The sequence below is a fragment of the Balearica regulorum genome, chromosome 3, assembly GCF_011004875.1.
Source record: "Balearica regulorum gibbericeps isolate bBalReg1 chromosome 3, bBalReg1.pri, whole genome shotgun sequence".
Taxonomy (NCBI): domain Eukaryota; kingdom Metazoa; phylum Chordata; class Aves; order Gruiformes; family Gruidae; genus Balearica; species Balearica regulorum.
In genome coordinates, this window is record NC_046186.1 from 83,907,007 (window position 1) to 83,925,214 (window position 18,208).

The 18,208-nt window shown below is 40.3% G+C and overlaps 1 protein-coding gene across 1 annotated transcript in view; it reads left to right on the forward strand.

Annotated features, from left to right (window-relative positions):
• The window catches only part of ACTN2 (actinin alpha 2), a 72,016-nt gene that overhangs the window by 41,612 nt on the left and 12,196 nt on the right, over nt 1–18,208 (forward strand). The window contains 10 exon segments of the mRNA XM_075748760.1: nt 942–1,027; nt 2,507–2,599; nt 3,633–3,691; nt 3,693–3,861; nt 5,017–5,164; nt 9,214–9,364; nt 15,017–15,125; nt 15,960–16,100; nt 16,486–16,668; nt 17,815–17,949. Of these exon segments, the coding sequence (XP_075604875.1) occupies nt 942–1,027; nt 2,507–2,599; nt 3,633–3,691; nt 3,693–3,861; nt 5,017–5,164; nt 9,214–9,364; nt 15,017–15,125; nt 15,960–16,100; nt 16,486–16,668; nt 17,815–17,949 (1,274 nt within the window).

The window sequence follows — 18,208 nt, forward strand, 5'->3', positions numbered from 1 at the left end:
AGTTACTAGGACAGCGTCTTAGAGCTGAGCTCATTTCCTGTTGCCTGATATTCTCTGTGAACCACTGTCTTGGTAGAGCCAGTAGCAGTCTATCCATTTGTTCCATAGAAACAAACCTTCCTGTCTCATCTTTCTGTTCATTTACTAATAATATCCAGTAGGTTTTTGACAGCTGATTACTGAATGGGATAGAGGATGTTATTCTCTTTAATTGAACTTGTGTGCATTCATTTGAAGCACCTTTAAAAATGCAAGATGAAAATAAGCTTATAGTGAAAAAACAATTTCGATAGCAGAATGCCTTATTTTTTCTCCCTGCTGGATATTGTTCCTGCTGCAGATGTCAAAATCATCATAACAGATGCTCAGAAAATAAACCCTTCTCTTATGCTTTCAGGATTGTTTTTAAAATGTTAAATGCTTAATGGTAAGTACAAACAGCAACATAAGACGTTGCTACTTTGCAAAATATACACAGAAACATGCACAGACATCTCAGAAGAGCTCTGGAATCATGACCTAATGAAAAGGAAAATTTTAAAAAGCAAGGCAGTTCAGAGTTGGACGTACTTCAGGTATAAGTAATATAAAGAACACTGATATATAATGCTAAGGTTCTAATTAATCCACATGCAACTTCCAGAGAACATCTCCCCAAATCAAATGTAGTGTGTCTTTCCTGTGTCTTAGTCATATTCCCCCAAATTCCACCTCTTTGTAAGAGCTTATATTGAATTTCTAGTGTATGTTTTATTCTCTCAGCACCCATCAATCTAACACTAAATTTATTACAGCTTTGTAGAGATTCTAGAGTACAGAGCTATGGACAAGAAAACAATCAGAATGACACTATGTTGTGCTTTTATTTATTCATCCTGTTTTGTACTCCTCGATTCTTTTTTTTTTTGTTTTGTTTTCATTTCTTCCCCCCCCCCGCCTAGATATTGTGAACACTCCTAAACCCGATGAGAGAGCTATCATGACGTATGTGTCCTGCTTCTACCATGCTTTTGCTGGAGCAGAGCAGGTATTAATCAACTGTCCCTTCAGGTTGCTGTGTTTTTGATTGGTTGTTTCACATTTCCACTAGTTTATTAAAAAAACCAACTAATTTAGTACTTTGTGGTTTTAATTAACAATTGCAAGTATTACTTGAGCACTAATACTTTTTTTTAACCAACACTTGAATCTATTTTAGTTAAATGTTGTGTAGCAAGTTGAACTTCTTTAATTCCAATGGACATTCCTGTTTCTAATTTTGGGTCTTTATTTGGTGATTAAAAAGACTGTTTCAGAAAAACTGTATTTGAAGATACTGTGAAATGGAGTTGTTGTTTGTTGTTACATCAACATCTTCTGCATTTGCTACAGAAAAGAATGTTTGACTTTTAGAGATTGAGACTATTCTAGACTTGCTCATACTGACTAGTAATTTAGGGCTAGATTTTCAAAGATGCCTAAAGATGCAGAAAGGCACAGAAGACATCCAACACCGTATTTGTGCCTGGTTGCCACTGAAGCCAACGGAATTAGTTGTGGATCAAAGTTCTATTATGAGAGGCAAGAACATCAGCGGCAGATCTGTCATACAGGATGGGATTCTCACTTACAGTTGTGGCATTTCCCACTGTTCTGCTTCATACATTTCTAGCCTACAAATGGACATAACCCAACTTACATGAAAAAAATAATAAAGAACCCTTAAAGTAGTTGATAGTTGTCCTTCATCCTCAGGATTTAATTTCCCTTCCTGTCTGGCAGGCCTCCTACTCCTTATCAGAACACAGCTGTTGCACCCTCTTGCTTCTGGGTATGAAGAGTTTGCTATTCATGCAAAGGGAGCATTCCACATACTCTGTGTCTACACAGATATTTATGTGATTAGATATACTCCAGACTCACATTTGTATGAAAGTATAGCTCTGTTATGTCAAACTATTAATGTAAATTTTAAATATAGCAGAGCTACACAGTGCCTTCACAAATGAATTTGGCAGGAGGCATGAGAAGATTTGCTGTCAGTGGTTGAGCTGCATATATTGTCAAAGGTATATGTACATATGATGTGCAGATATAGAGTGGTCTGGGACTCCTGAATCATATGGGGTGTCTTTCCAGTGTGGCTAACAAATGTAATACTTGTTTGGTGTGATTTAAAAAAATTAACCTAATAGGATAACTTTAACAATGACCTGAGTTGTCTTTGAAAATAAAAGATTTATTAGACAACTATAATGGCAGTGTGAAATTCCCCCTTGTATAATAAGGCTTCATTGTACAACAAGGTGACTTCTGTACTGATCTGTGCCTTATTGAGGCCATTGCAATCTGTGACTGCAGAAGAAGGGTAAATATATATGGAAGTAACCTAGGACCACAAATCAACAACTATAAAACAATGTGATTTTTATTTGCAGCAGCCACATTCTCTCTCTTTGTCCAAGGCTTGTACCTTTTCTCAGAATGCATTTATGAATATGTCTTGTTTATTTGCTGTGTTTTACAGGCTGAGACTGCAGCTAACCGGATCTGTAAGGTGCTTGCTGTGAATCAGGAAAATGAGAGGTTGATGGAAGAGTATGAGAGACTAGCAAGTGAGGTAAAGACAGCTGTATTTGTAGCATGGTGACAATTATGTTCATGAAGTACTGAAAGCTGAAAGATTCATGCCCGGTCTGCAAGATAGCAAAGTGAAGACACTATGAGGGTAAATCTCGCTTGTGGTAGGGTACAAAGCTCAGTTTCCCAAGACAACAAGATTCATGTGACTCCTTTGCCACAGACTTCCTGTGTGACCTCCAGCAAGTCACTCAGTCTTATTAATATGCCAAAAAGGGTGTTCTGAGGACTGTCATCGGTCTGCCCCAAGGCCAGGCGTACTGTCTCTGTAATCTCCAAAGATCGCCATCCTTGACCACATGAGGAACTTGCAGGATCCTGTCACTCCAAGCAAGCCTGTTGGCTTTGTGTACCACACCTGGACAGGCTTTCTCAGGGTGTTCACAATACACCTGTGAACACAGGCAGCAAGCGAATGAAGAAGAGGGCACATTGTGCTCCTCCTGTGCTTTCTTGGTAAATGGCAAATTTGTTGAGTCAGGACTACAGATGTGTAGTGCACAAGTGAGAGCTCCCTTGTCTTTGGTGCATAACCTGCAAAAACATACTGAGATCATAGACACAAAACCAGTAGTGCTGCATTGGCACTGATGGACTTCTGAGTGAAGATTTTTATATTACCTGAGTTACTTGGCTGGTGTCTGTCTTCATCTCACAACTATACTTGAAACATCAAGACCAATACTTTTGAAAGTGTCAAGTGATTTTGGGTAACTCAGGTTTTGAGTAATTAGCTAGAGACACCTTATATGTATGTTCACCTTTCTGAACATCAGGGTATTTCTAGAAATACCTAGAATATCTGGGTAAATTAGTAAAAAAAGTATTGTTCAGCTTTGAAAATCTTGTGCTTACTTGCAATTAAGGCACTGATACCAACTGAAGTCAATAATAATAAAATGGAGCAAACTTGATTAGGATTTGTGCATTCAATATAATCTTTTTTTTTTTTTTTTTTTTTTTGGATTGCTTTCCCATTGCCCTCATTTCAATTGTTTGTGTTGGTTTGAAAGCTTTTAGAATGGATTCGCCGGACAATTCCTTGGCTGGAAAACAGGACCCCAGAAAAACAATGCAGCCATGCAGAAGAAATTAGAGGATTTCCGGGACTACCGCCGCAAACACAAACCTCCCAAAGTCCAAGAGAAATGTCAACTGGAGATCAATTTCAACACCCTGCAGACAAAACTCAGAATCAGCAATCGGCCAGCTTTCATGCCATCAGAGGGAAAAATGGTTTCAGTAAGTAAAGGAGGCATGAATAATCTGTTCTCCTTTTTATCAAGGTTCTCACAAAAATTTCAGTGATGTGAAGGATTAAAATGCCATTTTAAGTCATCCTCAGACACTTCAGTTTGTTGCACTTTACAAATATCAAACAACTCTTTGTACATGATCCCTTTCACACTGGAATCTTGCTTTCTCTTAATCATGCTCCTGCCTCTTTGAAGGCTTTTCCCAAAAGCAAATTGTCTTGAGACGCAAGACGATACAGAGCTTCCTTTGGGAGTGTTATCAATACTTCTCTATCAGTGAGGCCAAATATTATTTATTTAAGCAAAACTCACAGTTATTTCACTGACATTTTGGTCATCAGACTTACAGAAACAGACATCGCTCAATGTGTATTTCTGCTTTTTTCTACTTTTTAAAATTAAATTTTGTTTTTCCTTATGCCTGTGAAGATAAGAATATTCAGTACCAAGAATTCTTATCTGCTGATAAGTATTGTGAGTTGACTGTGTGTCAAAATGTTTCCTGTGGAATATAGCAAATCTGTTTCTGTACTCTGTTCTATCATTGTGTTTTGGTTGCTCAGATTTGATAAATAGACGATTGCATTATGTGAAAAGGGTCATTGTCCACTCCCCATACGCAGAAAATAAGGGGCCTGTCACTTCAGTTTCTGACTCATGCCTTTGAGTTTCCAAACTTTGTGCACCACAGAAAGTGAAATGAGTTTGTATTCCAGATAAAATAAGCACCAAATCCTCTTAACACTAATAATTTTGCTATTGTCAACTTCCGAGACAAAGCACTTTTATTTTGATAAAAGAGGTATGTTATAACAGAACATGCATGCACATTGTGAAATGGGAGGTAAAAACAATATATTGTGAAGACACTGAACATATAGCTATGCTTGGAAGCAATTTGTATAGAGGTTCCTTTCATGAACCCACCTGAACAGGGCACACTATTAGGAGCAGATGTCCGGACTACAAGACTTCTTGAGCTGCTTGACAACATTTTCTATGGTTCTGTGATTTTACAGAACCTGGACATAAAAAGTTCTCTTTTTTGGAGCAGAATTGTGAATGAATCAGAAATCTGCAAATTTGGATAAAAAGAGATTAGAGTTTCATCCCCTCTCTCTCCCATGTATTCTCTTCACAGGATATTGCCGGTGCTTGGCAGAGACTTGAACAAGCTGAGAAAGGCTATGAAGAATGGCTCCTGAATGAAATACGAAGACTGGAAAGACTTGAACACTTGGCTGAGAAATTCAGGCAGAAGGCTTCCACTCATGAACAGTGGGCATATGGTGAGCAGAAATGGTTTTTAACATTTTTAATATTTTAATGTTCAAGGTTGTTCTGTCAGTGCTGAATATTTGCCAGCCAGAAACTCACTTATAAGTAGTTTGGACAGTTTTAGAAACCTAAAATAACAACATAAAATTGCAGGTTTTGTTGACTATAGTAATGATCCTTACTTGTAGGCATGTGTCTAATGAAATGTAACTGTAAAAATCACACTCTTGAGGTAGTGAATCAAACATAATGAGAATATTCAGCATTTGAATAGAGGCCATTACTGCTGATGCATTCCTATGTGCACCAGCAATCCAACCAGGAATGAGTGACACCACTGGTTAAGTGTGAAATTATTAACAGACTTATCCTGAGTTGATTATCATTTGGTCATCATGATGTTTTGAATAGTCCACGTAAACTACATGATAACAGACTCATTTCAGCTTTGCTCCATACCCCAGATTACACCCCATTTGTAGTTCTGTTTTTGAATGGTAACCTAACCTTACATGTACTTGTAACAGCTATAGGACCATACACTGGCATACAGTTTTGTTGGGGACCATTAAACATAGATCTGCTCTATCACCCTATTGTTTGCCCTTACAGCAGTCTTCCTGCTTCTGCTATGCTTCTGGCTTTTTCCAGTTAGAATCTTTTCACACTGTGACAGTAAACCAGAGTCCACCCCATAACACAGTTGCTGGAAGCATACAAGGCTGTAAATGGCTGCCAGGCAGAAACTAGAAGGGAAACAGGGACAGGTGACACTACAGTTGGGGGTCTGCTACAGGCCACCAGACCAGGAAGACCGAGTGGGTGAGGCCCTCTATAGACAGATAGGCGTAGCCTCGTGTTCACAAGCCCTGGTCCTCATGGGGGACATCAGCCACCCCGATATCTGTTGGAGGGACAACACAGTAGGGCATAAGCAATCCAGGAGGTTCCTGGAATGTATTGATGATAACCTCCTTCTCCAAGTGATAGAGGAGCCAATGAGGAGAGGTGCCATGCTGGACCTTGTTCTTATCAACAAGGAAGGGCTGGTGGGGAATGCAAAGCTCAAGGGCAGCCTTGTCTGCAGTGACCACGAAATGGTGCAGTTCGGGATCCTTAGGGCAGCGAGGAGGGAGAACAGCAAGCTCACTACCGTGGACTTCAGCAGAGCAGACTTTGGCCTCTTCAAGGACCTGCTTGGTAGTGTACCATGGGACAAAGCCCTGGAGGGAAGAGGGGCCCAAGACAGCTGCTTAGTATTCAAGGATCACCTCCAAGCTCAGGAATGATGCATCCCAACAAAGAGGAAGTCAGGCAAAAACACCAGGAGGCCTGCATGGATGAACAAGGAGCTGCTGGGCAATCTCAAACACAAAAAGGAAGCCTACAGAGGGTGGAAGCAAAGGCAGGTAGCCTGGGAGGAATACAGAGAAACTGTCCGAGCAGCCAGGGATCAGGTTAGGAAAGCTAAAGTCCTGATAGAATAAAATCTGGCCAGGGACATCAAGGGCAACAAGAAAAGTTTCTATAGGTACATCAGCAATAAAAGGAAGACTAGGGAAAATGTGGGCCCTCTCCAGAATATGGAGAAGGCTGACAAACTTAATGACTCCTTTGCCTCGGTCTTGATTGGCAAGTGCTCTAGCCACACCACCCAGGTCACAGAAAGCAAAGGCAGGGACTGGGACAACGAAGAACTGCCCACTGTAGGAGAAGACCATGTAAGACCATGGGACCTGATGAGATGCATCCGCGGGTCCTGAGGGAACTGGTGGATGAAGTTGCTAAAACACTATCCATCCCACTTGAGAAGACCTGGCAGTCCAGTGAAGTTCCCACTGACTGGAAAAGGGGAAACATAACCCCCATTTTTAAAAAGGGAAAAAAGGAAGACCTGGGGAACTACAATCTCACCTCTCTGCCCAGCAAGATCATGGAGCAGATCCTCCTGGAAATTATGCTCAGGCACATAGAAAATAAGGAGGTGGTTGGTGACAGCCAGTATGGCTTCACTAAGGGCAAATTGTGCTGACAAATTTGGTGGCCTTCTACGACAGGGTTACAGCGTTGGTGGATAAGGGAAGTGCAACTGATGTCATCTACCAGGACTTGTCCAAAGCACTTGACACTGTCCCACATGACATCCTTGTCTCTAAATTGGAGAGGTATGGATTTGATGGATGGACCACTCAGTGGATAAGGAATTGGCTGGATGGTCACACTCAAAGAGTTGCAGTCAACGGCTCAATGTCCAAGTGGAGACCAGTGACGAGTGGTGTTCCTCAGGGGTCAATATTGAGACCGGCACTGTTCAACATCTTTGTCAGTGACATGGACATTGGGATCGAGTGCACCCTCAGCAAGTTTGCCAATGACACAAAGTGGGAGGGAAGGGATGCCATCCAGAAGGACCTTGATAGGCTGGAGAGGTGAGCCCATGCAAACCTCATGAAGTTCAACAAGGCCAAGTGCAAGGTCCTGCACATGGGTCAGAACAATCCCAAGAACAGATACAGGCTGAGTGGAGAATGGATTGAAAGCAGCCCCGAGGAGAAGGACTTGGGGGTGTTGATTGATGAGAAGCTCAACATGAGCCGGCAGTGTGCGCTTGCAGCCCAGAAAGCCAACTGTGTCCTGGGCTGCATCAAAAGAGGTGTGACCAGCAGGTTGAGGGAGGTGATCCTGCCCCTCTACTCCGCTCTTGTGAGACCCCACCTGGAGTACTGCATCCAGCTCTGGGGGCCCCAGTACAAGAGAGACATGGAAATGTTGGAGAGAGTCCAGAGGAGGGCCACGAAGCTGATCAGAGGGCTGGAGCTCCTCTCCTGTGAGGACAGGCTGAGAGAGTTGGGATTGTTCAGCCTGGAGAAGAGAAGGCTCTGGGGAGATCTAATTGCAGCCTTCCAGTACCTGAAGGGGCCTACAGGAAAGATGGTGAGGGACTGTTTATCAGGGAGTGTAGTGACAGGACAAGGGGTAATGGCTTTAAGCTGAAGGAGGGTCAATTTAGATTAGATGTTAGAAAGAAATTCTTCCCTGTGAGGGTGGTGAGGCACTGGCACAGGTTGCCCAGAGAGGTTGTGGATGCCCCATCCCTGGAAGTGTTTAAGACCAGGTTGGATGGGGCTTTGGGCAACGTGGTCTAGTGGAGGGTGTCCCTGCCCACAGCAGGGGGGTTGAAACTAGATGATTTTTGAGGTCCCTTCCAACCCAAACCATTCTGCAATTCTATTAAACTGCAGTGTTTATCAGCCCTGAGAGCCTATTTTCTGAGCATAAACTACTCATGGTGACATGTTATGGCTGTTATGCAGGGAAAACTTCATGTAAACTGGTACATAGCAAGTGAAACAATAGTCCCTTCTGGCTCTAGAATTCACAGAGCTTGTGTAATGCTATGTGGTGAGCTGCAGTTGTAGGGGCTGTCTGTATAGATTTAGTTGTCCAGCACAGAAACTACTGAGGAGTAATATTTCAGTTTCTGATTTCCTCCTTGTTTCTCTAGCCTTTTGTAAATAGGTTGGCATTTTCCACTTAAAATTCAGTGTTTGATACAAAAGGCAGCCACACGTCTCAATTATTTTTTGGGTGGTTGGTTGTTTTTTTTTTTTTTTTTTGGAAGTGGTGAAATGAACAATGAATTGAAGGCAGAACATGGAAGAGATTAAGAGATCATTAGTAAGACTGAAGCTGCATGCAGCAGTGTGATTTCTGGTTTCCTAAGTCTACTCTACAAAAGATTTATCACAATAGTTTAGAGCCCCATTTTTTGCCAATATACCATTTTTATGCCAGTTTCTCAAGCAATGTGATACTTGCTATTTTAGACCAGTATAGACAGCCTATGCAAAAATCAAGGAATTACTGAGAGATCTTTAAAAATTTGTATTTCTGGTTAGTATTGTTGGGCTGACAGTTTGCTACTGATTTCAGTGGGAGTGAGACTTCATCTCATACATGTGATTTTCACCATGCCTCTGTTTAAAAATTGACTAAATTTGCAATTGTTCTAACCAATGAATTAGTAAAAAATAACTAATATTTTTATTTCCTCTTTCAGGCAAAGAACAGATCTTACTTCAGAAGGATTATGAATCTGCTTCTCTGACAGAAGTCCGCGCCATGTTAAGGAAACATGAAGCTTTTGAGAGCGATTTGGCTGCTCACCAGGACAGGGTGGAACAGATCGCTGCCATTGCCCAGGAGCTGAAGTATGTTCCATTTAAAGGCTTGCAGCTGCTGACATTTAACTTTGCGATAAACTCTTTCCAATGAATTTGATAGTGTCATAGGTACCAACGTAAGAATTCCAGAGATAACTTCGTAAGTATATTATCTGAGCTGGTCACTGAGACCTTTCCCTCATCTCCCCCTTACCCAAATATAGATATTCAACTGACCAAAATTATTTGAAAACAAACATTTTAAAATCAACTTAACAGTAATCTTTTACCATTAGCTCTACTGATGAGTCCATTGTGTGTTGATGGGAATCCTGGAGGTTTTAATTTCTCAGTTCATATGGTCTGCTGAGAGGTACTGGCGATGAGTCGTTTAACTTAGAAGACAATTTCACTTACACAAATTACAGATCAAGCATCTTCACTTTAAAATCAAATATTTTCGCACAAGGATATTGGTCCTTTCAGAAGGCTTTACATCCCTGAATTGTCTCTATAGTAGTGGGTAATGCACTGACTTCTCTGAAGATTTAATTGTCTGTAGTATTCTTATTTTCACAATCTCTTCGTATTGTATTTGGAAGTGCCATTGTCTCCATTTTACAGAGAGGGCAGTGGAGCATACGGAAACTAAATAACTTGCTCAGGGTCACATGAGCCATCAAGCACACAAGCTGTCCTGTAGGGGAGAAGGAGTTTTTACCCACAGTTCCATCAACTTAGCCACAGGACCAACACTTGCTCATTCAGCATACTATGCTCAGAGGAAACACAACCAAGGCTGAGAACAATTCTACAACACATTTAGGCTACATCTGTATTGTTGACATCAGCTACATAGGTCAGGGATGTGAAAAGTCAAAGCCTCTGACTGACAGCCACCCTTACAGCAGCAGAAGTCCTGAGTGCTGATGCAGTTACTCTGGCTAAACTCTTTAGTGGTGCAGCTCACTCTTGTTTGTGGCAAGGTTGTTAATTCACCTATGTGAAGTACAGTTTTATCAGCAAAGCTCTGCCCACACTGACAGGACTGTAGTGTTACATACTGATGTCCTTATTCTGGTAAAGTCATCTTGGTGTGTACACCAAGCTAGGCACATTGAATTTTATAATCTTATGCAATTAATTGCAGTGGTTTTGTACTGTAAATCAGTGGCACTACTCCTGATCTTAGCATTTTGGCACATACTGAAATTCATTGCTCACCCGCAGTATAAATCTGTAAAGTCAACAGGAACAAATGTTCGGTAGTGGTCGGAACAGGAGCCAAGATCAAAATTTTCAGATTCCTGCCCTTGGCTTCAGCTCTCCAACTTTCAGTTTCTCACCTGCTTGAACAAGCAACACAGTTACTACTCAAAAATCAAGTATTAAAAACATGGCCTCTTTTTACTTTGTGAAGGACCATGACTCATAACCAGCTCCACATTCATTAACAAGTCAAAAATCAAGAGACTTTTTTAAAAATGTAGTTCATACCTGATAGCAGCAACACCTAGAGTAATTGTATAATTCAAATGGATTTAGAAGAAAAATCCTATTTTTCAAGATTATTTAAAGGAGGAAAAGTAAAGCACAGTGGTCTGAAAAACACAGAGAATGGAGATTTCATGGAGTACGTGAGGTTATGAAACATTCTGGCACACCTTGATCTCTGTTGTGGAGTTATTTATTCCTCTTTATACTAAAGAAAGTTTCTGAAACACCTAATCATTGTTAATTCAGCTTCAGCTTTACAAGTGATGAGAAACTTTGGGAATGCAGTATACATAGCACAGCATCTGCTTACCAGCATTTTGAACCCTGTGTCCTTTACCTCTGGTGAGGCCAGTGAACACCGTATCCTGTCTATTTTAGGATCGTCTCTTAGTTGTTTCAGTAATTTGCTGTGTGAAGTTAAACAAGTTATTTGTGGCTCGGGCTGCAAAGGTGCTGAAAACCCATTGCCTTTAGATATGCTCTGCTTTGACTTCTCTGCTTCTTTATACAATGGAGCTATCAGTGCCTGATTTTTCATGGAGACTCAGTAGCTTAGTTAGGCTTAATGCTCTTGGAGAACACTGAATGAAAGATCATAAAGGTCAAGTTTTATTATTAGCTACAAGCAAACGGGCAGCTTCTATTTAAATATTGATTTTAATTATTTATAAATAATTCCTAACACAATGAAATTATGTAGGAAAACACTAATTTCTTTCTCCATCCATATTTTTAAAGAAGGATTGACTAATGTCTGAATGCTAAGAAATGTGCAATTGTCATCTGATACAAAGCCTATTGAAGTCAATGTGTGTATTTTTTATTTTTTTTGGTCATTGGATCAGGCCCTTACAGAAATCGTCATCATCTGTGTCTAAATTACAAGTCAGTACACCTCCACATTTTGTTTTAGTCAATCTCTTGGCTGCCTAATACTGCTATTTCAAAGGAGAACAATTGCTGTGTGACCTTCAACTCTACCAGTTACAGTTTCCTGTCTATTTTCTGCTGCAGCAGCTCAGTCTACTGTTGCTTAAGGTTAAAGTTGCTACAAGGTTGTTGACTGGTGCTGTTTAGATAAAGGATTTGTGCGTGTGGGCAAGCAAGTGATTCCAGCCAGGATGCTGCAGTAAGACTGTTGTGTTCCAGTCTGTATAGACTTAGGTATTCCTTGGCAAGGAGGCCTGATGAAGCTTGGATAGAGCTATATACAAAGCTAGAAAAAGTCAGGCATTTCTAAAATGGGATTTGCCATTTATGACATAGCAAATGTTAAATAGAATTTGAGTGAGCTGTACTATGAAATTCCATATTCATTTATGATCTTGTGTGCTCATTTTAATGTTTTCAGTCATCAAGATAAATTTTTGGAATGTATTTTCTTGCATATCCATCACTTCTAGTATAGCAACTTATTTTCAGTCAAGACGACCACTGTCTGTAACACTGATTTGGAGACTCTTTTTGCTTCTGGAAACCTGGGCTCAAATTGTGCTTACTTGCATGACTAACATGAGCCTGGTTCTGAAGCAGGGCTAAACCATGTTGCTCAGCAGGTTATTTTTGTGACACTATCACTGTTCCTAAAGTGAGCTCATGCTCAGTGCTTCTCTGGAGCAGGACAAAATTTGACTAAATTTTTAATTCTTTACAGATAAGATTGAACTACTTGTAAGATCAATAGAAATAGCTTAATGATCTTTAAATTCCAAAGGCTGTATATTTCAAATAACCAAACGAATAGAAATGACTGTTCTCTTAGAAATCTGTAACACATGTGCAGCAGTATTATTTTGTGTGCATGACAGCAAAACTTCTTTTTACAAAACGTGAAATCTAAATCGACTCTCTTCACAGCTTCAATGTTGAGAGAGATACAAAAATTAATAGCACAACGAATGCAAACCTGTGTTCTATTTCCAACTAAATAATCTCCCATGAGTTGTTATTTCTTTCTCTGCTCCTGCTTTGAGCAGAAAAATGTTCTTTGACACATATAATACACTTATGTGAAGTAAACTACTGCAGGCCCAGGAAGGCAGTGGAGCTACACTGTTTAATGCCACTTGGTAATCTAACTTATGATTTTTGACCCATGGGTGCCCTTTTAAAAAGTTGTTTTGATAATATTATTCTCCTACCCATTTGTCCACAGCACATATACCTGGAAGAGATTAGGATAGCAGAGATCTTATGGGGAATGACGGCACCTCCCTGGCAGAGCTGGTGGAGGAATGTTGCACATTACCTTCCAGGACTTTGACCAGAGCTGGTACAATCAGTCCCCCACTTTCAGGAAAGGACACCTGCCCTTATCCTAATCAACAAAAGGAGATAAGTGATCCATTGAAGCAAAAAAAAAATAAATTTGCAGTACTCTCAGGGATGTGACCTGGAGTATCTGGAAAAATACCCTGTCCATATTCTAGTGTGTTAGATTTGGTATGTGAAAAGAGACTAGAACACAAATCTCTACATCCCACCACTTAGTGAGCTCACAGCTCACACAGGAACATCATTTAATAATCTCAATATGCTATAATGAAAAAAACCTTCCAGCCAAAAACTCGTAACAGCAAAATATATCTCAGCCTGTTTCATCCAAAACTCCATGCTTCTGACTTAAAATTTCTTAACAGATAGATGGCTTTTGTTGCATCCCTTGAAGGCTAACAAAAAGGCTTGCTCCAAAGGTTTTTTTGTTGCAAGTTTTCAAGTTAAGGAGCCCTTCTATAGTATGACTTTCTGGCAGCTTCCTCCTTACATGTAACAGTTCTACTTTCACAATTTTGGGTTGGTTTTATGATTTTAAAAATTGTTATGGCATTTTATTTTTACTTGTTTTACCATTCTTCACTTTCAACAGTCTATTGATTGCAGCACATCTGAAACCTCTTTTAAACAGAATGAGTCTCATACTTCTCAACTTTATGCCGAACCAGATGCTCTGACTGAGCTTAGAGGAGGAAGCACAAACACTGGCCTGCAGTGTAGCTTCCCAGAGGAAAGCTACCTCTGTTCTCATTCTGTCCTCTGTGATTCTCGAAGTTACTGGCAGAGTGATCCATACATTCCTCTTGCCAATTGCCTAGAGAAGAATGCTCAAAAGAAGGGAACAAATTCTATCTGCATTTAATGTCTTTTTTGAACTGTAAGGTAAATCTTAGCTTCATATTGCCATGCTGTCACATAATCACAGTCTCTGCAATGTTTAGTACTGGGCAAAGTGTCCTCAAGGAGCAGCCAAGAGCTAAATTCAGTGGATGATGATACACCAATAAAAGTGAGCTTCCAAACTGCCAAACACATGTATTTTATTATGGTCATGATGGCTGCAGCAGAACCAAGGAGATTATCTGCCACTGAGATCAAAAATTCAATTTGAGATAGGCTCAGTGCAGAATCTCAGGACAGAACCTTAAAAAGTTATTCCAGTCTTAGACAGAATAGTAAGTTGCTTTCTGTGAGGATAATATAAGCCTATTAAGCAGGTGAAAAAGCAATGCTAGCTGCTACATCCTTTGTGGGTGCACTGATTCATGTTGGTGGCATACATGGATCTGGAGATCCCTGTTCTTGGAACCTGCCAGTTCTAGGGTGTAGGCTGTGTGAGGAGTTCCTGGAGAAGAAGATGAAAATTGTTCTCTGTGCCCCAGATCTGGGCAGCCCCTATTAGTATTGCCAGGCCTGTGAGAGAGAAATTATGCTTTGAATGCAACCTGAGGTCTGTTTCTCAGTTAAAGAATTTCAGAGCATATGAGGCTGGAAAGGATCATTGGATAATGTAAAATTAAATGTATATTTCAGGGCAATTAATTTAAAAACTGTTCCAATCTTCAGAAACGTGATAAAGCTCTAGGGTGAAGAATTCTGGTCTTCAGGAGATCAAATTGCTTGTGCCACAGGAATAGCTGAGACAAAGATGGTTAGACACCTTAATTGTCTTTAATACCTGGATGTCACAGATGGATACTTGATTTTTCTCACAACAGAGGAGGTTGATCCTGTTCCTGTGCTGTGCTTCTTGAAATGCTAAATGTCTAGATCACACACGTCTATACTGCAACACTTGCTTACCTGGAGGAGAAATATTGCGAAAAAGAGGGGAAGAATTAGTGAGAGCCAGTCAAAGAGTGTGGACGATGCAACTGCTCCCGTCTTTCAGAAAGTCACATAGATTTTTTTGTCTTTACTCTTTCTTAGTGAACTGGACTACCATGATGCTGCAAGTGTCAATGATAGATGCCAAAAGATATGTGACCAATGGGACAGCCTGGGAACACTTACTCAGAAAAGGAGAGAGGCACTGGAGGTAAACCATATAACAACGATGAGTAGCCCAGCTGAGGCAGGGAGAGGGGAATGAACCATTTGTTTCAGATCTGGAAACAGTGCCATTGAGCATCCACTTTGGAATCCAAACGGCAATAACCCCTTTCCTCAGATCTCCATTTCATTTTGGTGTGGTTTCATTTGCAAACAGATTGAATTGCTCAGAGCAGACTTGACAGTACTTAGCTGCCAAGGACTGTTCTAAAACAGCAACAAATGGCATGCAGTTTATAGCACCTCTCTTTGGGATTTGATGTCCAGCAAGGATAATAAAAGCCATTAGATGCTTACCTCCTCATGCTTGTCTGAGCTTAATCAGGTGAGGTACAGGGTAATGGCCAGCACTGGGGTAATTTTTTGGTAGTGAGTATTCCAAAGCACTGAGGTTCTTTCCAAAACTTTGTTCCTTAAGAAAAGAGGAAGTCACCCACACGTATGCCGAGGTGGAAAATATGTCTAACTCTTCCTTTTTATACTTACAAGAAATTACTAAAGCAAGATTAGCAGATATTAATTGATTTGCAGATAGATCACAGTAACAAAAATACTTAAAATATCAGTAGTGAAAAAGTAATTTCACCTGTTATCCTTCAAAGGCATACACCCTTTTTAACATGTTGGATATGAGAGTATCTTTATTGCAATTAGTCCTGTTGCCTTGAGTGAGAACCCTTAAAGCAGATGGTGAAATTAGTCAACAATACACTCACTGCTTTTGAAAAGATGAGGCAAGACTTTGTGCATTTGTGGCTATGTGCATGGAGTTTGATCTTGCCCTAGTAACAAATGAATGTACCTTTCCCAACCTGTACAGAGGACGGAGAAATTGCTCGAAACAATTGATCAGCTTCACCTGGAGTTTGCCAAAAGAGCTGCTCCTTTCAACAACTGGATGGAAGGTGCTATGGAAGACCTACAGGACATGTTTATTGTTCATAGCATAGAGGAAATTCAGGTAAATGATTGTTTTTTGGCTTCCAGTTATAGGGAGAACAAGAAAGGAAGCTTTTCCTTCTTGGAGAGTAGAACATGTGTAAGAAAAAAAACCTCATATCTGTCTTGTAATTTTCTTTGTGGTAGCCAATGTTTGCTCTGTTATAAATAGGGTTCTTCGTTGGAATGAAAGCATATTCCAGAGATCATGGAAGAAATGATAGTCCTGATAAAGTCAGTGAGGGCTATTTAATGAATGTATTACGTATTATTTCCTGTATGTACAGACACATGTAGACAGGGTGCTTGAGAAGCTGAGAAGAGCTGTGCTTATTTACAGCAGATCTTTGAGATGTTGCAAGAAACATTAAAGTTTTCATACTTTCCCTCTCTGTTTCTGATTTTAGAGTTTAATCTCTGCACACGATCAATTCAAGGCTACTTTGCCAGAGGCAGATGGTGAAAGACAGGCCATACTGTCAATCCAGAACGAAGTTGAAAAAGTTATACAGAGTTACAGCATGAGAATAAGTGCAAGCAATCCTTACAGCACCGTCACCGTGGAAGAGATTCGTAGCAAGTGGGAAAAGGTAATGTATGCTAAATACGTAAAGGACATCATTGTAACATAGTATTCTACTTTAGGAATACTGAGAATATTCAGAGACCTTTACAATAAATCTGTAAGTTATTCTAGATCATCAGATACCAGAATGAACTTCCTACAGTATGTTATGCTCTCACTTAGGTTTGCTTGGCTCGCTTCACAATATCCCTTGCTCCCATCACTCAATATTACCTATGTCCTTTTTGGCAGGGAAAGAGAAGCATGTGTTGGGGCTCATGCAGAGCTGGTGGCTGACCAGCAGATGGGCCAGTCAAAGAACAGAAAATTATTGTATTCTTTCTCTCAATATAAACAGTAGTTAGTGCATCTCTTCTACCCAGCTGCTGCTTTTCACAAATGTGAAAAATTAGCATCTTTGGGACCATTAATGTTCTGTCCAATTAGACTGAAATTGGCAATTACCTTAAAAAATTACTGGGGAGATATTAAAGAGAGGCTCCTAGAGCAATCACATAAGCTTTATTTCATTAGGAACCAAGACAGATAATATGCCAAAGGTAAATGATTGTGTAGAATGTATGAATTTACCAAATACATAAACTTACACGAACAAGAACACACCTTCAATGGGTTACAAAAACCAAGCAAAAAGGACTAAATTAAGAATCTCCCAGGGCAATCCAAAAGAGTAAGCCAAAAAAAACTTTTGCAATGTATTAGAGACCTTCAGATTGACACGATGGACAGAATGTGTCTCATGTTAGCCTATAGTAATGGCGGTGCTCAAATAAAATGGTTTGCACTGACTATTCTTAGAACAATTACTTAGAGGTTGAAAAATCACCTGTGTTAGAAAAGGAAAACAAAGGGACTGCTCCAATAGCAGTTCAAGCTAATTAATTCTCTTGAACTTGAATCCAGCCAGAGGTGAGAATTTCTTCTCTCTCCATGTCAGTCTCTCTGGTCAGACTGCCCAAGACCATATTAGCAATTTCTTATGTTAGCACAGAATTGGTAAATACAATAGTGATTGTGTTTCTGGCTTGTCCTTCTGATATCAACCTTCAGACCGGTAAGAAGAATTAGTAACTGTAGACTTATTTGTTCCATTTGTTTTTAAACTATTCAGTTATGCCTACTCACACTTAGTGCTTTCTCGCTGTAACAGGTGAAGCAGCTGGTGCCTCAGAGGGATCAATCCTTGCAGGAGGAACTAGCCCGCCAGCATGCCAACGAGCGCTTGCGTCGCCAGTTTGCTGCTCAGGCCAACGTCATTGGGCCATGGATCCAGACCAAGATGGAGGTGAGTGTCAGACCCTCACGCAGAAGCTGATGAACAAAGTGGTTTATAATTTTTTATCTCTGCTTTATATACAGGACAACAGCAATCTCAATGATAGTTCACCAGCTGTTTGATCCTGAAGTATTTAGCACGTGTTAAGATTATTTTTAAAACATTGGAAGCTTGAACAAGTGGTACCTCGATGGTGAGCAGGAGATGTAGCTTTGAAAAAACCCAATCACTAAACAATTACAATTTAGCTTCTGCTTTCTGTGAAGGA